Source organism: Xiphophorus maculatus, chromosome 15 (assembly GCF_002775205.1).
Source record: "Xiphophorus maculatus strain JP 163 A chromosome 15, X_maculatus-5.0-male, whole genome shotgun sequence".
Classification (NCBI taxonomy): domain Eukaryota; kingdom Metazoa; phylum Chordata; class Actinopteri; order Cyprinodontiformes; family Poeciliidae; genus Xiphophorus; species Xiphophorus maculatus.
In genome coordinates this window covers 11400193-11427934 of record NC_036457.1, presented here as the reverse complement: position 1 = coordinate 11427934, position 27742 = coordinate 11400193, and the positions used below count along the sequence as shown (strand labels likewise).

Below are 27742 nucleotides of genomic sequence, written 5' to 3'. Positions count from 1 at the left end.
CTTAATATAAGCAAAGAATGTCTGTATATACATTACATTATCAGATTTTTTTTTTTTTTTTTACTTAGTTTACTTTTAGTTTTTTAAGTTTGACATGTTCAAATTATTATTATTTTATATTGGGGGTGGGGGGCTTATGAGCTGCAAGCCAAGAACAGGAGTAAGACTGGTTTGTTAACCACTGAAAAAAATGCCAGGTACTTACAAAACTAGATGAAGTTTCTTTTGTTGTTTTGCGAAGCAACATTTGATTAATTCTATAGAAGCAAGGCTCCAAAAATCTCTTTGGATGGTAAAAGTTACTGATGCCTATAATTTTTCATCAATGTTCTCTTTCACAAATATCTTGTGAAATTTAATTTTTCACATGGGGACTATGTATATTTGAGTTATGAAGGCAATTTGCTAATGAATCAGATACAACAGAAGTAAACATAAATACTCCTGTTTTTACAGGGGGCGGGAGAAAATGTAAAAAAACAACATGATTTTCCTCCCACTGGACAGTTATGCATCACTTGGTTTTCCCAATAACATTGAGGTTTGTGCTTGTAATAATGCAAAATGTGAAAAAGTTAACCATTCCTCATTAGATATGATCTGAGCGGATGCCAGCTGACATTAAGAGATGCACTTAATTACCTGTACAATCTCATTCAATAAAAATGACTTGTCTGAGAATGTGTTATTTCACAAATATTTGCTATTATCAGTTATACAGTTGGGGAAATTCAACATAGGATCATTATAGTGTGCTTATTAAGGCACTATGCCCTCGTAGGTCTCAGAATGTGCTAAAGCTCTAACAAAGACTGGTTGCTGAGTGCCTGAGGCTGAATCTGGTTTGGATATCATTCCCAACAGTTTTTCAAATGTTCCCGGTGAGAATTACAATCCCCTTTGTGGATATCTGCAATGTAAAGTTTATATCTGATATAATTTAATGAAACAAAACAACTTTCCAGCCACCAGTTTGCTGAGTTATACAATGTTTATTCCTCAAATCGCCCTCCACACAGATTTCGCACCCAGAATGCATTTTGACAACGTCTTTGAAAAAGCGGCGCGGCTAATTCAAGATGGCGGAGATGGACCAGCTGTTAGACGAGAGTGAGTAACAACACAAATTTAACAGTTTTACAACGTAAACAAGCTGCGGTGCTCTGGTGATGAGATAAAGAGCGGATAAAAAGCCAAAATCACATTCATGTAATAGAAATAATGATGCCGTGGTCTGACTTCATAAAGTCCGTTTTAAACCAAGATGCACCGGTTTGTTCTAGTCAGCTACCGTTTGTTAGCACGGCAGGCTAGCCAGAGCTAACGTTAGAGTTGAACAAGTTACTTCACCCCAACTGAGTAAACAAATGCCATTAGCTTAGCTGTGAGCTAACCGATGCTAACGCCAAGACCCTATTAGCAATAACAAAAGGGCTACAAAAGCGACGTTAGCTGCAAGGTATTAATTTGTGTACTTGGGCATAGTTTCTTTAGTTCTGTTTCTGCCAGTGGCTTAGTTTTATCCCAACGGCTCGTTAGCTACGGTAATTTTACCTGGTTAAACGCTACGTATCGGCTTCTTAAGTTTTTTTGTTCAACAACTGAAACTATCGTTGATAATGTAATTAATTATTATAATAACTTTATAACGTATTAACGTTAGCTGGTTTAATGCATGTTTTCGCGTTACAGTCCACACTTGACAGCTAAAACTTAGGGTGAAGGCCTTAATGACTTCGTCAGCTATTTCCACTGGAACTGTGTGGATGCTGTCAGGGTTAAAAGGTCCGCCTTGGATCAATGGTTCATGGGAGCTTGGCGTAATGGGAGGGGAAGGGGTAACTAGGATATTCTCAGAGATTTAAATTACATTTGAAAATTGATAGCTAAAGAACAAAATTTTGTCTTTTATTTTTGCTGTTAAACGATACAATGCTTGAGTCAGTTCTTGCTATACCTTTGTGTTTACAAGTCAATTTAGTTAAATCCGATTAGCTTTTAAGAGCTATAAATAGGTCAAATAAAAATGAAACACTTACTGACTTCTGAAAAGCAGTCTAAAGTTACTGAGCAGTCTCTCTCTCTGTATCACTGATATCCTGACAGTTACTTTAAGAGGCAATGTTTCGCTTACGCTTTGCCTGGAAATCTGAAAATGCAGTGTGCACTATGTCACAAAATAAGATCATTTCAAAGTAAACAACAGATGTGTTCACCTTTAATACTGGAGAGGAAAATGGACCCCATTTATGTTTTAGGTTAGGCCATTCACTCGTTTTAGCAGCTACACATGTGCTTTAAGCATCACATATTGTCAAATTATTCCACTTATGTAGACCGAGTCAAAGTCATTTGTATTCATTCAAGTTCAATCCAAGTTCTTAAACAGTGCTGTTAGTTAGTTTATAATGCTAATTGGTAAAACTACATTAGTAGTTAGCATGGTCAGAATTTCCTATAGAGCTGACCAATATTGGACAGATGGTTCAGAATTGCTGTATTTTTTATGTTTTTGAACAATATGAATTGCATGTTCTTTTATCAACTCTGAGAACTCCAAACGTTCAGCTATCCACCCATTCATACACGTATTCAAACACTGATGAATGTCTGTGAATAAATAATTCTGCGTTTTACCCCAGTGCAGTTTCTAAGATTGCACCTGTTCAAATACAAACTGTGAGAAATAATTAAAATAAGCATTATTATTAACTAATTACGTCCATCTTCAAACATTCCTATAAACTAAGCACACAATTTTATGTAGGACTTTTGGGGGAGTTTAAGATTTTAATTAAAACATAAAAAAAATACAACTTGCAATATATTGAAGAATAAAATATGATTTGCTGTAGTGTTTAAGAGCGCAGACATGTTTTACTACAAGTCATGGAAATCGACTTTACATGACAAGTTACCACCTCAGCTTTTTAAAAACAAATGCTCAAATAATGGTAGGTTCAATTACTGGCAGATAGGGCACATGTATTGCCTGCCTTATTGAATTGAAACCCCCACCTTCATCATTGTTAGCATTTTCTGTTCCCCAATTAAATATTCCCTCTGTTATATTGTACCTGCAACTGAACAAAAAGAATTCCCTAAGACTACCTACATTTTCTAATCCACCATGTCACATGACAAAAATACTGAACTCTTATTAACGTTAAAACTTCCTCTACCTGTTATCTTCTGTGGCCGAACTTCTGTTTTAGTTGCCTGAATGAACACCTCGTGTGTTTCTGTTGGAAAATAATGTTTACTTTGTGTCTTGCATCTTTTTTGCTTCTTCTGACTTAACTTGTATACTTCATTAATAGTGAAAATGACTGATTAAGTATGCCTGTCTATGGGATCCTGTTGTTTTAACGTATAGATGAAGTGTGAAACATCCGATTCCAGTCACCTAAAAATGTCCCACTTCATCTCTAGTGTACACATTTCAGCCAGTGATAGTTTGGGTTGAAAGTATTTAATTCAGTCTTTTTTGTGGGGGACAAAACAAAATAGACTGAGATACAAATGTCTTAAATTGTCAAAATACAGAAAACACATGGGTATAAATTATAAAACAAATTATAATGTAATTTCATTTCCTTCTATACAATTTTGTTTTTATCTGACATAGTAATTTTTTTTTCCTTTTCCTCAGGTTCCTCAGCTGAGGCTCTCGTCAGTCTAAAAGGTCGGTGGTCACTTTGTTTGTCTAGGTGCTGTCAGCATCAGTTTTTCTCATGTTTCAGACAACATGTTAATTTTTCTTTTCAAAACCTGTCATCAATGTTTAGTAGTGATGTTATTTTAAACAAATCCACTGACTATTTTACAGAGGGCAGTTTGTCCAACACATTAAATGAAAAGAACAGCTTCACAAGAGCTCATAACACCAGAGGACGACATTCTTCCATCACAATGGACACGGTAAGAAACATAATAAGGGTTAAGACTGGAATGATCCAGATCATGTGGGTTGTTATTGTACCAGTCAGTTATCATATATTAAAAGACATTTTAATAGTTTGTTTTGGTATGTAATAACAGAGGGGCACATTTCTCACATTAATATAAAAATCAAATTCAATTTAAGGGATTTCCTCTCAATCCCTTGAGGGGAGGGGGGTTATGGAGGTTTGCTTTAAGAAAAAATTAAGACTTAGTTTAGTTTACCTTTATCTCATCAAATGCCAGGTGCTTATAAATTCTTATAAAGAGATGAAAAGAGAATGTCTAATAACTGTTTTCTTTGAGCGATATTAAGTCTGTTTAGAAACCCTATGTTTGTTTCCTCAGCCCACGCGGAGTTCTAAGAGAAGCCGTTTGTTTCGGGATGAAGATGAATCGCCCCAGCAGCGAATCTCTTCCAGATCTCCTCGTAGGAGCCAGAGGGTCACCACTACACCACAGGTGAAAAGCTACTAACATGTCATAATTACAAAGGAGAAGTGGCATGTACTTTCCCATTCTGGTTGAATTTCTGGAATGGTGCCTCAAGTGTGGATATTTGGTGACTGACAATTGTAGCGTTGTTTCTGTAGCCTTGAATATATATATATATGGGACGACATCAGATCAGAGCTGTGTGTGTATATTCAAAGACACTTCATGAAATATTCAGCAGACTAAAAGAAAATTATTCACAAGGCTCAAATTCATATACCGTTACATAGGAATTGCCTCAGCTCAGCTTTGTTTGTTCTTTCATAAAAATTCTGACTTAATACCTTATTTTTTCACGTCCGTTTCTAGTCTTCTGCCAAAACATTTGTATAAAGCTTGCCCTTAAAAAATATTAGATAATAAAAAATAATTAGATAAAATCTGTGAGATTTGGCATTTTTAGTTGTCTTGCAAAAAAAAAAAAAAAAAGCCTTGTGATGAGTCCATTAAACTGAATGTTCACTTATTGTGTTTGCATATTTACTTAAATGACTATTTTACTTGTCTTGCAGAAGTTTTCTAACATCGTAACACCAGATAAGAAGGCGTCACAAAAAATTGGGTTGAGGTTAAGAAACCTTCTTAAGCTACCCAAAGCTCACAAATGGTGCATCTATGAATGGTTTTATTCCAATATTGACAGGTAAGTTCTCACTTTTCCCCATAGTAATTAATACTTCTAGATTTGGGATACATAAATCAGGAAAAATAAGTTTTGCTTGTCATTTTAGAAACAGTTCATGCAGAAAAATGAACTGTGTCCGCATGACATTCATGTTTCGAGATTAGAATATTATGTCAGACTAATAATATTTTTAATACAAAAATGTGGATGAAAAGTATATTTAATACCCATTTGAACTTTTCAATGCTACTTTTGATCTGACAAGCGAGCCTCATCGGAACTTGTATTCTAATTAACTGAATATGACTGTGTACTTATATTTCTAATCTGTAAATATCTTTAGTTAAAAATAAAATAAAATAATTATGTTTTCATTTATTTCCCTCATTAAACTATGTTCTTTTATTTTTCCAGGCCTCTTTTTGAAGGTGACAATGAATTTTGCTTGTGCCTCAAGGAATCTTTTCCCAACCTAAAAACAAGAAAACTGACTCGAGTCGAGTGGGGAACAATCAGGAGGCTGATGGGGAAACCAAGACGGTGCGCTTTGAGTTTTACAATAAAAAATTTAATTAGCTCCTTTTTATTAGTTTTTCGATGAGCATCTCTGAACTCTGCAGTGGAAAAGAATTGGCATCTCATTGCTGGACTCTAATGATCCACCTAGGTGTTCGTCAGCCTTCTTTGCTGAAGAGCGAACGGCCCTGAGACAAAAGCGTCAGAAGATGCGTCTTCTGCAGCAAAGGAAGTTGTCAGACGTGTCGACTTGCAAAGACCTTCCCGATGAAATCCCGTTACCACTCATCATAGGAACTAAAGTCACAGGTAAGGTCACTGGAATGAAAAGGGTATGTGCTTTAACTTCAGTCACATGATTGCAACCAAATAATGTTTTTGTTGTTGTTTTTTTGTCCTTCAGCTCGGCTTCGAGGTGTTCATGACGGGCTTTTCACGGGGCAGATAGATGCTGTTGACACCAGCGCTGCAACTTACCGTGTCACCTTCGACCGCAGCGGCCTGGGAACTCACACTGTGCCTGATTATGAAGTCCTGGTAAAGTGTTTACCTTCTTCTGTTGCTGATGAAATAACACCACAATAGGCAATTGCTCTAACAGATACATAAGCAAAGGAAATGGTGGATTTTCTTTTTTTTAATTTAACAATGTTTCTGTTTTTCAGAGCAATGAGCCCAATGAGACTATGCCCATCTCTGCCTTCGCACAGAAGCATCGGTCAACACGCTACATACAGAACCTCATGACTCCTCCTCGAGCGCCCTACCCATCTGTTACCACTCCTGTTCAAATGGTAAGCCTACATCCAATGACAGTTTTTGGTTTGGTCTGCTTCTCAGTAGGCAGTGCCTCATGAACCTTTTTCCAGTTTCTAATGTTACAAACTTCAATGTATTCTATTGAGAATTTAAGAGATGATCAACTTCCAAGAGTCAGAAAGGCTTAGCATGAATTCTTACTCTGAGTCTGTATTTTGTAAAACTAGCTTCATCTGCAGATACATTCCCATGTCAGTTTAATACATTTCATCGCAAAGTAGTATATGCTTAGGTGGATGTAATGGACAGCAGCAGCAGGAGCTAATATTAGGCTAAGAAAACTCACTTCAATCAGGAAGGTGATCTAACACAATCACAACTTCCAACAACCCCCGAGCATTGAAGCAAACACTGGATGGTCATTTTACAGTACAATAATTTTACATTTTGTTGTACTTTCTTCATTCTGTGTAATTGTCTTTTCTTATTGTCTAAACTGGTTATCAACATACATTTTAATTTCTTTCTTTTAAAACCAGGACAATGATCCTCTTATGAACGCTTCACCATGGAGGAGCAAGCTGCCCAGCACAGAGGGAGAAACACTGGGAGGGTTTCCTGTAAAATTCCTTGTCCAAGTTGTAAGTATTTCCTGTCAAAAGGTTTGGATAATTAAAAATTAGAGCCACTTCAAATACATTTTTCTGCTTTTTAGACGAGGCTATCTAAAATCCTCATGATCAAGAAAGAGCACATAAAGCACTTAAAAGAAATGAACACGGAGGCAGAGAAACTGGTAAAGTCATTAGCTAATATGACTAAAAGCAAATTCTTAGAAGATGCAGATGTGGCGCTTCACCTTATTGCATGTTGGCTTCCTGTGTTCAGAAGTCGTACTCGATGCCGATCGACCTGGACTTCCAGAAGCGATATGCCACCACTGTGCTCGAGCTGGAGCAGCTCAATAAAGATCTGAACAAGGTGCTGCATGAAGTTCAGCAGTTCTGTTGTGAAGTAAGTCAAAATGAATAATTAAATACAACCAGGCTTAGTCACTGCGATTTATTTTGAATCCCACTGTCTGTACCATTGTTTATCTGTAACCATACAGGTAATAAAAAGTGGAGGACAAGAGGCTTTGCTACATAGAGTTGTTTATGTTTTCAGCTCTCTCCAGACCAGGGCATGGTTCCAGCTGACCATCCCACAGATCTGCGGCGGCGTTGCGAAGAAGAGGCCCAGCAGATGGTGCAACTGAGCAACACACAGCGGGACGGCCAGCCGACCGTGACAAACGCCAGCCTCACACACCTCGTCTCCCGCCTCACTGCGTTGCTGCTACAGATAAAGGTTGGAGAATAGAGAGACATTTTGCCGCTCACAGCAACACATGACAGAATTAGACTGGTTATGCTCATGTGTTGCAAATCCTTACATGGTGTCCTGTTTGTGTTTCAGTGTCTTGCAGATGGAGGAGATCTGAATTCATTTGAGTTTAAATCTCTAACAGACTCCCTGAATGACATCAAAGCATCAATTGATTCATCCAACCTCAGGTAAACCACCTACAAATAGTTCCTTCTACGTTTTTGTAGTCGTGCTCCAGGTGAATAAAAAATGCATAATTGTGACTTTAGATATATTTACCTTTTCATCACATTGCAACTACAAATTATAAGGAATTCTATTTGGAGTTTAGTTTAGACTCCACACAACCCTTAAAAATATTATGCCATGGTGAAACACGGTTGTGGTACCATCATGCTATGGGGATGCTGTTCTTTTTTGTTTACCAAATTAATCTACTTTATTTGTTCCAATTAAATGTTGTATGTTTAGTCTACAAGCAAGCAAGTGACGTATACTGAAAACTAAAATTATTTATTTATTTTAAGTAATAGTTCAGTTAGTTTGATATTTTTGGCCTGGCAGCATTGTCAGCTAAAAGTTTGGACACCAGTTTTAGATCACAACATAATCATATGTTAGAAGGTTCCAGTCAAAGATCAGACTTTAATCCAATTAATAATCTTATTGCATTATATTTGATCGGGCTCACACTGAGCTGCTTTGCAAAGAATGGGCTATAAAATTTTGTGTCCAGATGTACAAACTTAGAAAATAACGCATGCCAAGCTTTTAAGATCTTTGTTACAACTTCATTTATGTTACTAATTGGTGTTGATCTCTCACATAGAAACTGTAGAAACTGTTTACAACCACAAACCACGTGGTTTTTTAAAGGGACAATTTGAAGAAAAAAAAACTTTGAGTATGAAAACTTTTAGGAGGCATTGCTTGTTTATTATTTTTTTTATGACTTTTTAATCTTCTTTTTCCAGTTGCTTTCAGAATAACGTTGAAATCCACGTGGCACACATCCAGAGTGGTCTTAGTCAGCTGGGCAATCTGCACGCATTCGCTGCCAACAACACCAATGCGGTCTGAGTCTCTGCATCCTCCCTAACACACACACACACCCACCCACACAGGTGCATGCACACACTGAAATGAGGCTTACTATTGCCGTCTCCTGAAACGGAGCTGTTAAGGCGGCAAACATTGGGCCGTGTTGACACTGTGGCTCACCGTTGTGCAAACCCAAGTTTGGGCGAAGTTTGTCTCGGATTCCTGGGGTTTTATAAACAGAGGGAAGATGTCATGTATTTTACCCACCCATTTTATTGTATAAAAATGTTTGTGCAACCAACCAATACAAGCCTGAAATAGTCTCCTGTCATCACTAATCTTTACCTTTACCTGCCACAGTTGAGATCTCCAAGCTTTTAGGTATTATTTATTGGTTTCCATGTGCCAAACATTGATTCTAACAGTTTTATAGTCTGTATTTATTTATTTTTGCATAGATGTGTATGGTTGTGAAGAAATATTTTCTGTCCCTAATGTTTCCCCCTGTAAGTGTTTTGTTCTGTTGCTCCGCCGCTGGCAAGCACAGGGGAAGCTGAAGAATGTTTTATAAAACTGATTGTAGATAATTGTACATTATATGATTATTAGGACTATTGTTGACATTTCTGCTGTATGTTCAGAAATGGCTTTTGTAATTTTTGTGTGCACTGAAAAGAGATTTTGGTATTTTTATAAAGGAGAAATGTTGGGTTTCGATGCCTTTTACTCTAAGATCTTAGCATTTCCACCTCAGGCATGGCTGCTGCTGCAACTCCCTTTTCCCCCCACAAATGAAGCCTGCATTATTGACTTAACCCTTAAGATCTCAAGTCAACACTTCCTTCCTGTTTGTTTTGTACAGATGTATATGAGAGCGCCTCAGGGCAATTGTATATAAATGTTTTCCTCTTTTTATATTAAACATGCGATTTCAACTGCTTAATGTTGTTGAATTTATTCAAAAATAGATTCAAGTTAATACATATAAAGAGATTTCTTAGTTTGTTTATTTTTTAACACTCAGTCTTATTACAGCTTCATAATAAATAAAAATATTATTATCATTAACATTGACTCTTTGTACACATCACATAAAGCCATGAAAGCCAGTCATGGCATCACTTTCCCAGTCAGAATCAGAGTCACTGATGTCCTGTGCCTCTACACTAAAGACTGGAGAAAACTGGTTGAACCTTTTTGTGGACTTCGGTTGTGGATACTGCATTTGACCTTCCTTATCCTGCGGGGATGACCTGCTGAAGCTTTCTTGGGTCGGTATGGGAGGAATCACAACTTTCATCTCTGGTCCAATCGTTTTATTTGGTGGGAAATTGTCATACTCCACCAGAATTTGTGGGCCCTGGTTGCCAGACAAGCTGGATTTGGTTCTTGGATGGTGCTCCAACTCATTGGGATAAAGAGGGATGCAGCAGCTTGGGACGGCCCCGGCAGGCTTAATCTGTATCTGCTCTGCTGAGACTCTGGTTCCCTTGTCGTAGATGCAGGAAGGTAGCTCGCGGTCGTAGCTGCTGGATTTGAGCTGAACGCCGGTCCAACCATCCTCTAGACCTCCTGACCTGTGTACCTCAGTACCATGGCTATCATAGACTGGAAAAGAAAGAAGCCAAGTAAGAAAAGATCCCTGATCCAATGGGGGGGAGGGGCTTTCTACTGACTTTAATTAATAGTTACCTTTCTCTGGACACATCCTGCTTTGAAGTTGCCCAAAGGGGCCTCCTGGTGGTGCGTTGGATGCTTTTGTGGAGCCAACTTGGCGACGAGACTTGGCCCTTCTGTTCTGAAACCACACCTGAGGCAAGAAAATAAAAAAAGAGCGGTTCATTTTTGTCACAAGTAATCAATAAAAATGGATTCTCTTGAGTTGAATCCGTCAACCTAAAGCACATTACCTGAATCCTGGACTCTGGCAGCCCAGTCAGAGCCTCCAGTCTCTCTCGCAAGTAGATGTCTGGGTATTTGGTGTCAGAGTAAACTTTCTCCAGAATTTCTATTTGCTGCTGGGTGAAATTGGTCCTCTTTCTCCTGTGGGTCAGTATAGCAACGCACTTGTCCTCTTTCGCACCAGGGTTTGTTGAGGTAAAGTAGTTTGTAACGTCTGAGGCGCCATAGTCTAGAAGTAGTTTGGGGGAAGTGCGTAAATAATACGAAGAATCAGCTAGAGTGTAAATACATATACTTGCTGAAACTATCTATTTTTTTACAGAAAGCTTAGATCCTAAAGAAACTTACCTGACGATACCGCACTGTTCAGCTGCAGGGGCTCCTCTTGATACATCTGGAAGTGACTCGGATCCCCAACGCGCATATTCCCATGAACCGCAGACATGGTCCTCCGCGTCCTACCTTTAGTGTCCAACTGAGATTGAATCCTTCGAGTTTGCTCGAGTTAATATATCCCTCCGCGATCAAAGGTAGTTGCTGTCTGGACGTGTGAATGGGTCAGCCATCGGGGCCGACTGGCACTGGAGCGACCGCGCAGCGACTTCAGACGTCTGCGGGCCCGCGGAGGTGTAAACCATCACACCCGGAGCGGTGGAGCGGCCGCGGGCCTTTACAAAGGCGGGGGATAATGGAAGCTGCGGGCTTCAATACACATTGACAGAGAAAACATTTATCCGCTTCTGAAATGGGTGAAGCTACACTAATGGACCGGTAGTCTTCAAACGGAGACAGTCGGAAACTAGACGGAAATATTCCCAACAGGGCACTAGTTCAAAGGGCTCGCCGTGCGACAGGAGGAGGACAGAATCCCATGGCTTGGCACTGAATTTGCAAACCCAGTTCATGTCAAGTAAAACAATGAGAAATTATAATTTAACTTAAAGTTTGAGTTATAATATTAACCCCTTAAGCCTTTTCTCAATTTGTTCTAATTGAAAACTTCAAAGATTTATTGGGATTTTCTTTGATAGATATATTTTTCAGTTTTTTAAGCATAAAAGCCTGAAAAGTGCGGCCACCTAATTAGCATAAAATGGAAGGAAGTCGTAGCTTATAGAAATTGCCTTTCACCTAAATTGACAGGTAGAGTTTAGTAATAACCAGTTACATCTACTCAATTACATTTACTTGGGTAACTTTTTGGAGAAAAAAAAATACCTTTAGCAGTATTTTTACTACACTGTACTTTTTACTTTTATTTGAGTAATTTTGTTATGAAGTATCGCGCCTCAGAATTTTTGGACTCTCTACCCACTGAATGAAAAACATGTTTTAACCAAAAATTCACCAGGCACAGACATACATCTACAGTTTTTGTTAAAGTTTCATAAGTTTTATATTGAAAGAAACTGATTTGAGGGGGAAAAAACATGTTTTAACCGATTTTATTAATTTTCTTTGTAACTAATTGTGAATTTGGTCCTTAAAATACCAAAATTTTCTCTTAACTTTAGATTTTAGTCTGTCTGATGTTATTTTTAAATATTAAATGATTCATAATTTGATGAGTTACTCAGTACTTGAATAGACCTTTTACCAAATACTTTTTTACCTCCTTGAGTAATTTCTTTGATGACTACTTTTTACTTTTATTTGAGGTAAAAAAAAAAAAAAAAAACTGAAGTAGTGCTACTCTTGCTTTTGTACAGTTTTGGGCACTCTACCCACCTCTGCTGACAGGACAGACAAAGAGAGTGAATCAGAAAATCTTTGAAGATCACCATTGTAACTTTGGAGAAACCGCAGAGGTCTTGCAGCACAGGTTTATAATCTATCAAAGGAACGTGTTTATTGTGCACTTCATAAATCTGACTTTCATGGAAAAGTGGAAAGAAAAAGGCCAATTTTTTAATGAAAGTTGTGCGTCCTGTATATAATTTGCAATGAGTCAGAGGAAAAACAGCAAACCTACTTAAATGCTCTGATCAGATGAGATTAATATTGAACATTTTGGTTGGTATGCAAAATACAATGTGTGGCAAAGAACTCTGTACTTTCCTTTGGACACACCATTGCCCCTGGTGAAGCATGGTGGTGCCAGCATCATTGTGTGGGACTTCATTTCTTCAACAATGCCAAAGTTGACAAAGTGAAGGGAAATTCTTGAAAAGCTGTAAAAAATTTCAGACTGCCGATAGATGTTCTACTTGTGCCAGAACAATAACCCATATCGAAAGAGCTACATGAGTAAGAAAGCCTACTCAAAGTCTAGTCTTAAATCCAATGTAAAATTACTGGTAAAGCCTAAAATTGCTGTTTATATATGTTTTCTGTGCGATCTGACTGATTTGCCTTGAAGAATTGTCAGATTTTCCCAAAGGCTTGCAGCTGTAAGGTTGCTGACAGCTTTGCCTCAAATGGTAAGGATGCAAATTCATGATACACTTTTCAGATTTTTATTTATTTTTAAAATTATTTTTTCTTTTACACAATTACGCATTGTGTAGTAAATTAATAAATACATTTGTTTATAGTTGTGACATAAATCCATCTATCCATAAGCAGGTTTATCTTGTTTTTATTATTATTATTGTTGTTGTTGTTATTATTATTATTATTTATTTTAAAGATAATGTTGTCCTAAAATTATACTTCACTGTCTTCCTAAGTGGGACAGTGTTAGCTGGAATATACAAACTCCAGTTCAAAAGAAGGAGTGGCCAGTTGTTATTAGTAGACTCATCTGTATAGGAGAGGGATCAAGTCAATAGCTCAGCTAGGATCGCAGGCAGGATAATTTGTTCCCTGTTGTTTGACAAGATGAGTAAGAATTAGCTTTTATTCGGTTAATAACTTAACAGTGCACTTGATCATAAGTTTGGCGGCTTTTATGTAAATGTCCTTTGAAAAATTAGTGTTTTACCATATACGAAACTTCTCTGGGTCTGGGTTGACTTTAACATTGCAAAACAGAATCACTAAATGAAATCCAGACTCTGGATGACTCATGAGATTTATAGGGTTGATCTCATGCTGTGGTAAACCACAGGAAAAAGGCTCCATGTTTGGCAATATAGTTATATTAAAGTCATCCATTTTTTTGTCGTCCTATTTTGAAAGAAAAAAAAAACTGAGAATGTAAGTCACCCGGCCTGTGTATAGCAGTGAACTTGCTGGCTTTGTGAATTTACAGTACCTGAGAGCTGCTGTGTAATTTTCCACCAACGTTAGTGCTTATTTATCTCAGAGCTTTTACGCCTTCATCTTTGTTCAGGTAAGATGCTCTTATCACTTAAGACGTTCACAGCTCTATCAGTCAGTCTGTCTGAGGACCTTAATTGGGTATTGCCTGTGAACACAGACCATATTGCTATGCAAAATCAGGGTGTTAAACTTCCAGCTTCCTTGTGACTGTCAGTGACAAGTTCTCAGAGAGCAATATGCTTCCTAGAAGCAATTCTGCAAATACAAACAGGTAAGAAAGCTTACAATTTTACAAATATTAAGTAAAGACACACAGTTTTGTCTTGATTCATTTTTAATTTGGGTGATCAGCTTTAGGCTACAGAAATAAAACAAAACTGTTAAAAGGAATCAGTGTTCGTGTACAGTCAGGACTGCACTTCAGACACCAGAGATGCGTAGGGATTAATGGCCATTTCCAGTCAGCAGCTGCCTCAGGATCCAAAAACATGTTCACACCTTCCAAAGACTTGGCAAACTAACAGTTTGATCTGGCCCACATGCATTTGTTCTACAGACAGGCTGGTAGATCAACCTCAAAGGTTTGCAGAGATATGTGAAAATGTCAACTCCCTTATGGGCCTTTCCTTTCAGTGTGGTATTTGTGTATTTAAGAGGTATTTTAGTTTTACTGCAAGAATGGTCAGATTCTTGTGGTAGCCCATTTATCTACTCCAATGTTTTTGAAAATGTCTGACCATTAAAAAAACCACAAAACTTTTGTTTTTGAGGGGCTGGGGGCATCTTCCATGATTCCTTTATTTGTTTAGTTGATTCAGATGAAGCCCTTTGGTATTTGAACTTTACACATGACATTGCAACTTAAATTTTTGTTCCTAAAGTTAATTCATAAATAGATGTTTCATCATTCTCATTATAAGGTACATGTTAGACATCAAATCTTATCAAATCTTTTTCCACATTCTCGTTGCAGCATTGCTTTATTTCATACATAGTACAAATTAGCCATTGGTTAATGTGAATGGTGAAGATCAAGCAATGGTCTTACTTAGCATGTGTAGGGTTGTAGTTGGAATGGTTTGACTGGTTTTAATGAGATGTGAGTCATGATTTATTGGAAATGTATAGAATTCAAAGATTTTATACTGGTTTTATCAATTCAGTTTATTAAATTATAGTTGACCTCAACCTGCACTGGCACTACCAGTGGAAATTAGAATGTTTTGTTTTTTTTCCCTACAATGTTTCCTTTAGAAAATGTCAATCAAATGTACGTTGTCTCTGTGTAAAATAAGGAAAAAAGGTTGAAATTAAGCTGCAAAAAATTAAATTGTGCAAATATGGGCTGATAGTGAACACCAGGTGCAAGAGAGACAGTGTGACCAGGCGCTATCAAGGACAAAAAAAATGTTATCAGAATAAGGGAATGAATATTCTGGCTGGTCTATGTCCATAATTGGACATTCCATTGGTTTTAAGTAATGTATATTAAACTGTAATTGTCATCCACTTTTCCTGTGATCCTACTGCTTTTTATTTTAGTTTGCTTTAAAACGAAGTAAATGTGTAAATAATCCAATGTGAATGTGTCTGCCTATCAGGTTAAAGCCTCGTCACTGTTTACTTCTTAGAAAAAAACGGATCTTCCGTCAGGTCTAAACGGAAGTAGGTACGTGGCTGCTTCAGCTGACAGTCTACAATGATGGCGACAGAGGTTCAGAGCGGCGACCTCGACAGCGCTACGACCAGCCGGCTCGAAGTTTCCATCGACGGCCTCACCCTCAGCCCAGACCCCGAGGGCGAGCAGAACCAAGTAGAAGAACCGAATCTCGCTCCCACTCAACCTGGGACAGATACACCGGCGGACGAAGAGGGCGACGATGGAGAGTCGGGCAAACCTGCGATAGAGAGGAAATGGGGCTTTCCTTTACTGGAGCTGTACGGACTGGCCCTTAAATTTTTTAAAGGTATGTTAAATTCTTAAGATGTAAACAGTTCTGGCGCTGTTATGCAGGAAATTGTTTTTAAAGAGCGTGATGTATTGTGTGCTCGGGTTTCTCCTGACTGTGGTTAGCATTTTGCTACCTCTAGCTGCTAACTGTCAGTCGCCTATTAGCTCTCTAGCTAATCAGTAGCTAACGACATGTTAGCTGACCGTTGAGGCGTAAAACAAGAGCGAGGCTCTTGAGGTTTTGGTCTGCGGTTGTGTGTGATGTAAACCCGCCGTGTTTTCGGGATTTAGGTTATTTAGTTGGAGTGATATAGATCTTGTCATGTTGTCTGAAACAGTTCGCCACTCTGAAATGAATGTGGCAGCTTACAGCGACTTGTTTGGGGGGTTTTAACACGCCCAGTCTTTTTTTTACTGCAGCTCTATAGAACGTTTATGGGCGCATTTTAATGAAGTCAAAGAGTTACAAATGAGGACAGATGCACGCCTTGTTGTTTTTAACCGAATTTATCTAAATGTTGGACAGTGTAATTGTGATTGTTTTGTTCCCAACTACACTCTTAACATTGTTGCCAATTATAAGGCTCTGCTAACTCTACAGAATAGCATGCTCTTGAAATGTTTCCGCCTCTTCTAATTCCAAGTCCTTCACTTATATTTTAAACCCATGCCAAAATAAGAGATGCTTCAAAGCGTGAGCAACTCCAGCACTGGCCATGTGGGTTGTTTTTCTTAGCACAGAAGACTACTGATGACTGTGCAAACAGATAAGTGGCCTGGTTGCCACTCTGCACAAAGAAAATCTCTGCTTTGTATTTTCTCCCCAGTTTGTCAGTTTGGGTTAGTTCTACTTGCTTAAATATCACACAGTACATAAATCTGCGTCTTGATCTAGATCTAGCACTAGTTGGTCAGTGCCATTATAAATCTGCTGGTCCCTGTCTACATGTTCTACTCTTCACTTAAAAACTATATATTGCAGTTGTAATATTTATTAAGTCCTAAGCATCGCCTTTCTGACCACCTTTTTTTTCAAAGCAGCCCTGCTTAGTTTATACAGACTGTCATGATGATCTGATTGTTACTGATTTTCTGCATAGATGATCATATTGATTTGAAATTGCAGTTTCTTCTGTGTCCTCTTTGTAGAGTATCACATGTTTGTTGCAATATTCAGAGACTTTCCTTGAGCATAGTTTAGCTTTAAGGATATGCTAACTAAATTCTTCCACTTTTTCCTGATCAGATAAAGATGGCAAGGCCTTCCACCCTACATATGAGGAGAAGCTTCGGCTTGTGGCCCTTCACAAGCAGGTGTTGCTGGGCCCTTATAATCCTGATGCATCCCCAGAAGTTGGCTTCTTTGACGTCCTGGGAAACGATCGAAGGTAACCGCAGAATACGACTTTACTTTCATGTGAATTATGTAGTCTTTATATTTGTTTTTGTGTTGTTATGAAAACTCAACATATTGACTCAGAGAGGGTGATTTAGGTCAAATATCAGTTTATGACCCCTATTATTAAGAGCTAAATTCAATCAGAACATTTTATGAGTTTGATGAATTTCTTGTACTGCACTAGATTATTTAAGGTTCTAACTAGCAGGTAATTATCATGGCTGTTTGTTCATGATTTAATAGTGCTGTTTACCTTCCATGTTACTTTCTGTGCAGGAAGGAGTGGGCCTCCCTAGGCAATATGGAGAAAGAAGAGGCCATGGTGGAGTTTGTCAAGCTTCTGAATAAGTGCTGTAACCTCTTTGCTCCTTACGTCATATCGCACAGAATTGAAAGGGAGGAGCAGGAGCGGAAAAGGTAAAGTATACAAGTTTGCTGCAGTGTCTAAGTATTAATTTGACAAAAATTTCATCTACGTGCATGACACACAATTCAGTTAAGGATTTTATATTAATACAATAACTAAAAGTACCTGAAGTGCCAATTTTGTGCCTAAAATTGCTTTTAATTTTCAGTCATGCATGTTTGAGCCCATGTTCTCTGTTTTTGCCCATGTTTAGGAAAGAAGAGGAGGAGCGACTGAGGCAAGAAGAGGAGGAGAGGGAGCGGCAAAGGCAGGAGGAGGAGAGACGGAGGCTTGAGGAGGAGGAAAGGTTGAGAAGAGAGGAAGAGGAGAGGAGACAGGCAGAGGAGGAGAGGCTACGGATTGAGCAGCAGAAGTATGTGTCACTGTGAGGTGTTTATAGAGTTCTAATGGAAAACTGACCTCTAGATTTCACTATTATTAGACATTTACAGGCAAACCTGTTATTGCCTATCCTGACTTTCAAAGCTTTCCTCTGTTATTTCAACCAGACAACAGATAATGGCGGCACTGAACGCCCAGACAGCAGTGCAGTTCCAACAGTATGCGGCGCAGCAGTACCCCAACAACCCAGAGCAACAGATGAGCCTTATCCGCCAGCTTCAGGAGCAGCACTATCAGCAGTACATGCAGCAGCTCTACCAGGTCCAGCTGGCTCAGCAGCAGGTAACAACAACAAGAGAGACTGCAGCTTGCTCTGGACTTGAAAAGTATGCATGCCCTTTGAACTTGTTCACAATGAAAAGGTTTTATTGTATTTTATTGGAGATTTATGGGATATACCAACACAAAGAAGCAGAAGGAAAACATGGGTTTTTATAACTCTTGTAAAAAAAAAAATATTTAAAAAAATCTGCAACTCTGTGTATTTTATTTGTTTTCATGCAGACAACCTTTGCAATAACACCAACCTGAACACACAATTTCCACGGTCAAACATGGTGGCAGCATGATGCTGCTAGGACGTTTTCCTCAGCAAAGCTAGTCAGAGTTTATGGGAAGATGGATGTAGCTGAAAACGGCACATTTTTACATCAAAGCATAGTCATGTGCAGGCATGCCACAATCAGCAGTTAATCGCATGAGAAATTAAAACAAGCTTGATAATTTCCTTCTGATAGTCAATATTTCTTTGAAGGACTATATTGCTCACAAAGACTTCATAATGCCATATTTTATTGGTTTTGGTTGTTTGTAGTTTCTATTTCCTTTTTATTGGTTTTGGTTGTTGTATTTTATTTTGGATATTTAAAATATTTTCCAGTTCCAGCGTGGAGTATTCTGCGTGATGGTTAATTTTTGCCGTTCTTTTGCTTTAGGCGGCCTTACAGAAGCAACAGCAGCAGAATGATTTGTTGATGCACAGCTCCTTGGATGCTAACAGCTTTAACAGCGGCGATGTGACCTCCGCCTCAGGAGCTGGGACGTTATGTGCTGCTTCACCACTTTATAGTGAGGAAGCTCCTACGGTCAACGGAGGCCAGTCGGACTCTTATTCGGAGAGCATGGACAGGGAGCCGGAGCCAGAGCCGGCAGAGGAGGTCTCAGAGAACGGGCCTTTATTAGGTTTGTTGGCTGTAACTTTTTTTTTTCCCTCTTGTTGGGGAAAAAAACACATGCAGGATTTGAACTCATAAAGAAAGATCCACATTTTCCTTTTAGTGCAGCTAATGGCAGAAGGAAATGGCACTCTGTGCTTGCTTATGTGACCGTGAGGGCAGGGAGGATAAGTGCTGGACCAAGTGATACATGATATGTTTAGGTATCCTCTGGCCACAAGTCCTAGTCACAAAGGAAAAAGAAGTCATCCAGGAAATGTGCAAGGCATTGATTTTATTCCAAAACACAAACCGGGACAACTGGTGTCCCAGTAAGAGATAATGTGGAGGACAAAATGTCAGAGGGATAGCTGTGTAAGCAAAACCCCACCACTTCTGCTTATCATTCACACACACATGCACTTTATGAACAAATTATTCATCAGTCTGTCGGTCATTCAGTTTCTATGTGCTGGAATAATTGCTAATGGGGAATGTAATATTTATTTTAAGTGTAGAGATAGAGCTGGGTGATGTATCTTAAAAATAAAATCCCAGATGTGTATATATGTGTGTGTGTGTATATATATATATATATGATTATTACTTTTTGTTCTTAAAAAGGAATTACAAATGACAAAAATATCCTATTTCAATCATTCCCTCTGTGAGTTGACCTGAATTAAAGGTTGAAATAAATAGAAGCTGTAAAACATGCTTGTGAATAAAGATAGTTTTCCTTGGGTGAGTTATCATTACTCTGAACTATGGAAATCCAAGGATTACACTGATGGAAAAAAAAATCCAGATTTTCCACAAATTAAATCTTTAAAACCAGAAAATTTGATTAATCGATGTTTCACAGCCTTATGCAGGTTTGGGCTCCTAGTTTGGTAGCAGATCCCTTCAACAGATCACAAATTGCTTCTTCTCCCTCAATCACAGCAGACTCCCCACCAGTCATCGCTGCACCATCGATGTGGACGCGACCGCAGATCAAGGACTTCAAGGAGAAGATCCGCCAGGATCCCGACAGTGTGATTACAGTGGGGCGTGGCGAGGTTGTGACGGTGCGCGTCCCCACCCACGAGGAAGGATCTTACCTGTTCTGGGAGTTTGCAACAGACTATTATGACATTGGCTTTGGGGTGTTCTTCGAGTGGACAGACGCTGCCTCTGCTTCAGTCAGTGTGCACGTGTCGGAGTCCAGCGACGAAGAAGAAGACGATGAAGGTAAGTGATCTCATTCAGTTAGTTTGCATTTGTTAAACCTTGAACTTCCTGCGCTCAATAACACTGAGTAAAAATATCTTTAGTATTGCTAAAAATGGAGAAAAAATTTGGAAAGAACAGACCAAAAATACATAATGTTAAGCGGATTATCAAAGGAACAGTTTTGAAGTTTTGAAACCATAACTTTGCAAAATCTTGATAGCTTAAACTGGACTTAATTAAATAATTTCTCTATTATTTAATTCTCCGGTCTAAACTTTCCCATTGTCCTTTTGTCCTCAGGTGATCCTCCCACTGAGGAGGAGAAGGCGAAGAAGGAGGCAGGGAAGCCTCACGTGGATGAGATTGTGCCGGTTTACCGGCGGGACTGTCATGAGGAAGTGTACGCCGGCAGCCACCAGTACCCCGGCCGTGGAGTGTACCTGCTAAAGTTTGACAACTCCTATTCCCTTTGGCGCTCCAAGAGTGTTTACTACAGAGTCTACTACACCAGATAAGCCTGACTAAAGACACAGGGAGAGTGTTTGTTCATATTTTGTGTGTGTAGGTGGAGATGTATGTAAAAGGCAGGCTGTATCTGTGTACGAAGGACTAATTGAACCGTTATGGAGGAAAAAAACCACCAGAGGGAGGCAGAGAGACACATCTGGAGCCCTTAAACTGGAGATTTCACTGATGTATTCTGTATGTGCAGGCCTGAAACAAGTTCCAACCATGCTACACATCTTGTTTGAGCCTTTTTGGGGAGAAAAAGGAGTGTGCATTCCTGTTGTAAATTCACTAACTGACCTTGCTGCACTAGCATACACAAAGCTGTAGGAGTGTCCTCTAAACTTGTGTTTTACCACTTTCCCCCTCCGCCACCCTGGACTCCTCCTCCTCCTGCTGACCACACCGGCCCAGGACTTCCCAGTGTGGCCTTGTGTGACTGACGCCCATAAAAACGAATGGAAACTCGGCATGTCCAACACTGTGAGCCGACTTTTCCTGTTTGTCGGAAATAGTGGTCATGTAACCCCCTCAGCCCCCTTTGAGAACACAGATGATTCTGGAACTCCAGCGATACTGCGAAATGTGCTTCATAACACTATGCCTTTTCCAGAGATCCTCTGGTTCGCTTAAACACCACATTAAAAACATCAGTGTACACAAACATAGTCATTGTTTTTGTTGTGAAACCACAATGTGTTCTGTTCCATGGTCACTAAGCTTAAGTAAAGTCCAGGGAGGATCGCTTAGCTAAGGCAGAGGAGTTTTCAGATTACTGCTTCCTGTAAATTTTTTTATCTTCATGACTTGATTCTGTATAACAGGCAGAATGCAGCACCAGTACATTTTCTTTAATGAAGACAGCTGGCCTAATTTATGAAGGACAAGTGATAAAACGGTATGTTCATCTGAAGGGTCAGCCTCTTTGGCTTGTGAATAAATTCATCTAAATACAAGGTGCAGAAAAACTTTAAAATCCAGTTACTTCTAAATGCAGTTTTTCATTTTCAGGCAGCTGTTTCCTCTCCTTTTCCACAATGGTTCTGACTAAGCTAAAACACAAATCCCTTAAAAATCACTTTAAATGAGATGGTGTCAATATTACTTGAGAGTGTTGTGTTTGACTCCATTGTAGGTAATCTATAACCCGAGCAACAATCCATGTTCCTTCAGGTCACGGCATTCTGTTACATCTGCGCAGAAATCGGTGTTGCATAAATGCTGTTTCTTTTCTACTCTTCCTGGTGTGGATTGCCTCACATCTGCACCGATTTTCATCTCTGGTGTTTGGAATAAAAGTGAGATGACTGGCTTGTGCTCTGCATTCAAATTCATCTCCATTTATGCATCCACATGTTTTTGTGTCTGCTGGATGAATTGTGCTCTCAACATTTGTTTAAACTTGGGGTTTGTTAAATGGCTTAAGGAAAGGGGTTCTTTCTTTTGTGGCTTTGTCACTGTGCATTGTGTGTGTATTTATCCAAAGGCGAATAAGGGTCTGTTCACGAGTTTCCAGTAATTTAATACGCCTGGCTCTAATGCAGTTAGTGATTTGTGGATCAAATTGTCACTACATATGGCTCAGTCAACGCCAGTCCTGTACCTACAGATGCGTTTTTGTTAAGTTTCTTATTTCTAACCAGTTTGGTTTTATTTGGTCAAGCCTTGTCTGTAAATAATTCAATGAATGGGTTTATGTGTGGGGGTTTTAGACTTGGAGGAAGGCGATGGTTTTGGAAATCAATGCACTGTATTATAAGGTGAATGAGAGTTTCATTTTGCCCAATGACTTGTTAAAAGGACAAAGGTATAAGACTATTAGTATGACAGAGAAGCTCATCTTCTTTACTTTAAAGTTTTTTGTTTTCTTTTGTTTTTTGAATTCATAAGTTGCAAAATCATTTTGGGCATATATTTAATCTTGATTAAACTTCATCTTCTGACCCTTGTCTTTGCATATTTTTACATACACACATTTACCTGCGATGTGGTCTTAGATCTGGTTTTTCTGTTGAAATGTAAGGATTTTTATTGCTATTCCGTATGCAAAATATGAATAGGGTTTTTTTTTTTTTACCCTCACAAAATTGTGTAATAAAAATGCCAATTGTCTAATTTTGCTTCAGGGTTCAAAGAATGTAAAAATTGCTACTTTTTCCAGCCTCAAATTTTGAGTCAGTCCTTAATGAGTAAAGAGAGGAAAAAAGGACATGAAAGAAATTAAAGGAAAAACATAAAGGGACGGGGTGAAAGAAAAAATACATAATATATATTTTCCTTTGATATAAAAAAATGGAAGAAGCAAGGAATAAAAGACAAAGGTGAACAAATAAGGAGACTAGGAAGGAAGGCCTCAAAACAAGAATGGACATGAGGGAAAGAAAAGAATGATAAAAAGACAAAAGTGTGGGAGGAAAAAATTGAGAAGTAAGAAACTATGTACACTAGCAATAAGGAAAAGAAGGAACAACATACTGAAGAAGAGTTGAGGGAAGAATAATGGAGGAATAAAGATAATGGGACAGGAAATAATTAAAAATACATTACCGTATTTCCTTTTTTTCCTGAATCATGCAGACTTGGAAATTGCAGGATTCCGGGCAATTCCAGGCTCTTCCAATAAAATGCGTCGGAACCCCGATTACTAAACTATTGAATGCTTTTCTAATCTCACAGCTGCACCTCCTATCCAATAACAAGGACATATTTGCCATTATTTTCAAAACAGTTCCCAAGTGAAAAAACAAAAACTTCAGTTCCAGAACATGCATGTGTTAAACCAAACAAAGGAAGCAATGATGGGAATGCAAGGACACAAGTAATAACCTTGCAGCGAGTAAATAGTATCAGACCGGTTCCTTTTCCCACCGGTAGTGAGTCATCTCCATTCTGTTTTTCTGTCAAACCCATTTTCTTTGGATTGAAGGAGAAACACGGATCTTAATCATGCCTAGCAAGATCATCAATCTTGTCTTTGCTGTTTTTCTAAATGAATCACATTGGGTGTCACACATTCAAAACACTCTTAACAGTGGGTGTATCATTGTATTCACAAATAGTGAATGAGTTGGTAAGCTATTGCCACTTTGTACATTCTTGTTGGGAAGGAAGGGAGGAAAGAAGGAAGAAGTTTCCAGTTTGCCGAGTAATGACAAAATACTTGCCTGTGTCACATGCAGGCGGCTCAATATAAATGCTATGTTCTCTTGCAGACACCAGGGGGCGCAACTGCTATCACATAGGTCTACTGAATTTGTTGCTTCTTATATTATTTTCACAGAAAAGTTGAATTGCATGCCCAGGAGGAGTAAATGATTGCTCCTCGTGCAACCATTAAAAAAAAAAAAATACTCATCTCCTTTTAAGTGTTTTATTTGAAAAAGTTAATATCTAATGGTGGACAAAGCAGAGTCGGGATGCATTACAGAGAAATGTTCAAATAATTTTTCCAGGGTTTATTTTCAAAGCTATGAGAAAACAGTTCAAGAGTTATTGTGGAGGCAGCCTCAACTCAGTCTGTTTCAGTGTGTTCTTGTTTTGTACTACATGACAAAACAATTTTAACCTCAGCATAGTACATAAGCCCCGTTAGTTTTTTTTCTCTTTTTGTTCCAGTACAGTCCACGGATTTATAAATTCATGCAATACAACCAAGTGTCACATCCTGAACTATATAGGTACTCCATCCCTTTATTATAAATGTTCTTTTTTAAATTGAAGGAGCAGCACTTTTTTTATTGTTGAGAGTCAACTACAATGGTGCTAAAAGCCATGGTGATATAAACTATGTAAAAGAAAATAGCAATGTGATATAAAACAAAAGACAAAAAAAGAAAATGAAGCATGCTATGCCCATCCCTGATCAATTCCAAACATAGTCTGCAGTGCACAAATGTGGGGAAATGCAACTTAAGTGCTACAAAAGAAACCCATGAATTATAAATGGTTTAGATAACAATGACAAACAAAACATTCATTAAATTGTATCCATTAAAATGCTTCTGTTTGGAACAACTCATTATGACACTGGCAATGTACAAAGAAACTAAACATGAACTTAAAGGCACATGCTTGTTTTGCAAAAGGAAAGTTTATTTCTGTAGCACCATTCATCGTTTACTAGTTGAAAGTGCTTTACAAGAACACAGTAAATGTTATAAAAACATAAAAAAATATGGAGTAGCTGTGATAAGGAAATAGTAAAGTCTTGTTCAGAACCGGTAAATGTACAAACTGTTAAATATAAATACAAAAATAAACGTAAATCAGAGGCTTGATTATAATAACTCTATTATTATGATGATGTTTTTTTACTCTGGCTTTTTATATGGAAATTCAAATAGAACATAAACATGATATGAAAATTGGTAGATTGATGTAGCCTGCCATGAATAAACAGAAACAGATATTATATAAGTTTTAAAAATGGTCATAGTTGCATTTCAACACCAACATTGGGTTTTCCTACCATTTAAGCCCACATTTTACCCATCCTTCCCCCACTGCTGTCCCTCCGTGCTCCGTTATGGAGAAAATCCGCTCCAGCTTTTCCGTAAAGCCGTCGACTCAGAAGGAGGGCAGGTAAACTGAGTCCTCTCCAGTTCCTACAGGTGGTTGTAGTATTCTCCGGGTTTTGGTACAGACTTCTTTCCCGACTTTTTCCCCATGCTGTGTTTTTTTTTTCTCCTGCAGCTTGCTCTGTGTCTGGTTGAATTTGAATAGGTTTGAGAGGCAACGTCTCCGGTGTACAGCAGCAGGACAAAGTACCACGGTTTGAAAACAATAAATATGGCGGGATTGAGGGATTCCATAGCCTTGGGAATATTACTTTTTGCTGTAATGTAGTTTTATACTACATTACTTTGTTTTGAAGCGGAGTTTTTTTTTTCATGTGCAGTTTTCGTTCCCCGCTGAGGTTATTGGTATGATTTAAATATGCCCTTTCATCAGAGGACTATTGAGCCGCGCCGTGTGAGTCGGTTATCGGCGAGGGACGGCTGGAAACCGAGGGAAGGAAGCGGGAGACGCAAACTCCGAAGACCTGTTTTATACTCGTCTCTGGATGAGGTTGGCTGTCACACGCTGACCAGCTTAATCCAGCAACTCTCGGACCTTTCCCGACATGCCAGCGACATCTTCCTGGGCATCGAAATGGAGGCAGGGATGGTGTTCAGGAGGTCCTGCAGGATTCAGGGGCGCCTGCACAATCTGCAGAATGAGGTCCTCAAGTTGGATCCAAAGAAAGTTAAGATCCGTAAGTTCTGCCTCTTCATTGTAAACATTACACCGAACAGCGGGAAATGCGCGGTGAATTGCATTGGGCTTTATTGTTGTGCTTAAGTTGTTGCTGAAAGTTGATCGTAGTTATCTGGACAACTGGCAGCTATCAGACAGGTGTCTATATTCTCTTACATTCTTTTACTGTCTGTTCAAGTCCAAGGTGACTCACATTATGTCTATTGACGCAACCAGGGACTATTGACCTGTGTCCTCTGAACACATTGCTGTCTCTGTCCTCCTTCAAACTTATGTTAATAGAGGCCATAGAGTCCTTTCAAAAGTGATGGATCTCCTCTCGTCTTATTGACCATCTGTTTGTAGAGCTTTATTGGAGAACAAGATCACAGAAAGCCTCGCAGACAACCTTTCCTCTGCTTCTTCATGCGGTTTCAAAGATGTAAACAAAGTTGGTCAGCAGAGGGATAAATGGAAAATCAATTTCCTGACTCCAGGAGTTTAATTTGTTTTGCTTGTCATTGTAAAGCTGCTACTTTTCCCGCACAGTGGTTGTATATTAACTCAGACACTGACTCATGGTTTGGTGCCTGAACTAACTGTGGAGTGCCAAAAGTGCCACAGTATAAATAAAAAAACCCCTATATATTACAATAAAAATAAATAAAATATGTGCATAAATGTATCAGTGACTTGGACTAGTCATTATTTCATTATTTGGATCAAGATTTCAAGTCGTGTTTTAATTGTATTGTTTATCAGCTGATATTTTAAAATACATTTTTATAAAAATATATAAAGTTAACATTGAATTCATTGAGTAATGACATTACTGGCTATTTATTCACACGCCTGCCTATTAATTTAATCAAATTCTGTAAACTCAAAAACATACTTGTGGTGCTAGAATATCTATGGAGTGTCAAAAGTGCAAGGATCATTTAGATTTGTTAATGTAAAATATAGAAAAAATACACAACACATGTGCTTACTTGTTTAAAATTATGCAAAGATTATGTAAAATTATTTTAGTATTTAATTTTTTATGGTTATTGTTCAACAGTGAGCCATGAGATGTTTTGCTATGGCTTATCAAATAGACTTTTGTATCTGATTGGTTAACAAGGAGAGTGATTCCAGCACAGACCAGTTATACCACAGGTGTCAAACTTCAGTCCTGGAGGGCCACTGCCCTGAAACCGTTAGATGTGCCTTTGCTACACCACACCTGAATAGAATAATTAGTTTATTAGCAAGGCTCTGGAGAACTTATCTACACAAGAAGGAGGTAATTAAGCCATTTCATTCTAGAAACTGCAGGACAGTGGCCCTTAAGGACTGCAGTTTGACACCCCTGAGTTATACTGATCAGAGTAGAGCTATTTAATGCAGGCAACAATTATCAACTAAAAATTTTAATACAATTAAAAATTAGCAAAAAGGAGAATTATATTATTAAACGTATTTGTTTTAGATTTTTGTTTAATAATAAGTTCTATCTTAATCATCTGTGTCACTTTCAGCACTCCATAAAAAGAAACATTAGGAAGTTCTGATATAGATCTGAAGTAAAAGTCACTTTGTGTCTGTGCCTTTAACTTAACCCTTTTTTGTCCTCTAA

At 38.5% G+C, this 27742-nt stretch overlaps 4 protein-coding genes across 6 annotated transcripts in view; 3 read left to right on the top strand and 1 right to left on the bottom strand.

Annotated features, from left to right (window-relative positions):
- The first annotated feature begins 1048 nt into the window (after positions 1–1048).
- Positions 1049–9686, top strand: lin9 (lin-9 DREAM MuvB core complex component). Its single transcript, XM_005809564.2, has 15 exons — positions 1049–1110; positions 3653–3685; positions 3830–3921; positions 4291–4404; positions 4950–5080; positions 5477–5602; positions 5730–5887; positions 5982–6115; positions 6244–6372; positions 6877–6978; positions 7053–7133; positions 7226–7351; positions 7505–7687; positions 7796–7893; positions 8680–9686. The coding sequence occupies exons 1-15, from the start codon at positions 1080–1082 to the stop codon at positions 8783–8785; spliced, it is 1644 nt and encodes a 547-aa protein (XP_005809621.1). The 5' UTR covers positions 1049–1079; the 3' UTR covers positions 8786–9686.
- Positions 9687–9833: 147 nt separating this feature from the next.
- mixl1 (Mix paired-like homeobox) lies at positions 9834–11093 on the bottom strand. The gene is made up of 4 exons (XM_023348237.1): positions 10997–11093; positions 10657–10952; positions 10439–10556; positions 9834–10354 (listed from the first exon to the last, which is right to left on the bottom strand). The coding sequence occupies exons 1-4, from the start codon at positions 11091–11093 to the stop codon at positions 9834–9836; spliced, it is 1032 nt and encodes a 343-aa protein (XP_023204005.1).
- Positions 11094–15500: 4407 nt separating this feature from the next.
- acbd3 (acyl-CoA binding domain containing 3) lies at positions 15501–22830 on the top strand. 2 transcript variants are annotated; one of them, XM_023348098.1, is made up of 8 exons: positions 15501–15819; positions 17050–17191; positions 17479–17619; positions 17823–17981; positions 18118–18292; positions 18946–19192; positions 20113–20397; positions 20680–22830. In XM_023348098.1, the coding sequence occupies exons 1-8, from the start codon at positions 15552–15554 to the stop codon at positions 20892–20894; spliced, it is 1632 nt and encodes a 543-aa protein (XP_023203866.1). In that variant the 5' UTR covers positions 15501–15551; the 3' UTR covers positions 20895–22830. The 2 variants fall into 2 exon arrangements, with proteins under 2 accessions (XP_023203866.1, XP_014328189.1); XM_014472703.2 differs by having other exon boundaries at positions 20110–20397.
- Positions 22831–25392: 2562 nt separating this feature from the next.
- nhsl1 (NHS like 1) overlaps positions 25393–27742 on the top strand; it is a 95928-nt gene continuing 93578 nt past the window's right edge. For both annotated transcript variants that reach the window (XM_023347597.1, XM_023347594.1), the window contains exon 1: positions 25393–26140. In XM_023347597.1, the coding sequence (XP_023203365.1) occupies positions 25822–26140 (319 nt within the window). In that variant the 5' untranslated portion in view covers positions 25393–25821. The remainder of the gene's footprint in view (positions 26141–27742) is intronic.

What these genes read in the sequence shown, in the direction of transcription:
- lin9 (XM_005809564.2), top strand. Translation starts at nt 1,080, where the DNA reads ATGGCGGAGATGGACCAGCTGTTAGACGAGA. An exon ending in GGGTCACCACTACACCACAG is followed by an intron (nt 4,405 to 4,949) that starts GTGAAAAGCTAC and finishes CTTGTCTTGCAG; the next exon opens with AAGTTTTCTAACATCGTAAC. An exon ending in TAAAATTCCTTGTCCAAGTT is followed by an intron (nt 6,979 to 7,052) that starts GTAAGTATTTCC and finishes TCTGCTTTTTAG; the next exon opens with ACGAGGCTATCTAAAATCCT.
- mixl1 (XM_023348237.1), bottom strand. Translation starts at nt 11,093, where the DNA reads ATGTCTGCGGTTCATGGGAATATGCGCGTTGGGGATCCGAGTCACTTC. An exon ending in GAACAGTGCGGTATCGTCAG is followed by an intron (nt 10,953 to 10,996) that starts GTAAGTTTCTTT and finishes AAAAATAGATAG; the next exon opens with TTTCAGCAAGTATATGTATT. An exon ending in CAGGATGTGTCCAGAGAAAG is followed by an intron (nt 10,355 to 10,438) that starts GTAACTATTAAT and finishes TTTCTTTTCCAG; the next exon opens with TCTATGATAGCCATGGTACT.
- acbd3 (XM_014472703.2), top strand. Translation starts at nt 15,552, where the DNA reads ATGATGGCGACAGAGGTTCAGAGCGGCGACCTCGACAGCGCTACGACC. An exon ending in TCCAGCTGGCTCAGCAGCAG is followed by an intron (nt 18,293 to 18,945) that starts GTAACAACAACA and finishes CTTTTGCTTTAG; the next exon opens with GCGGCCTTACAGAAGCAACA. An exon ending in CGAAGAAGAAGACGATGAAG is followed by an intron (nt 20,398 to 20,679) that starts GTAAGTGATCTC and finishes TTTTGTCCTCAG; the next exon opens with GTGATCCTCCCACTGAGGAG.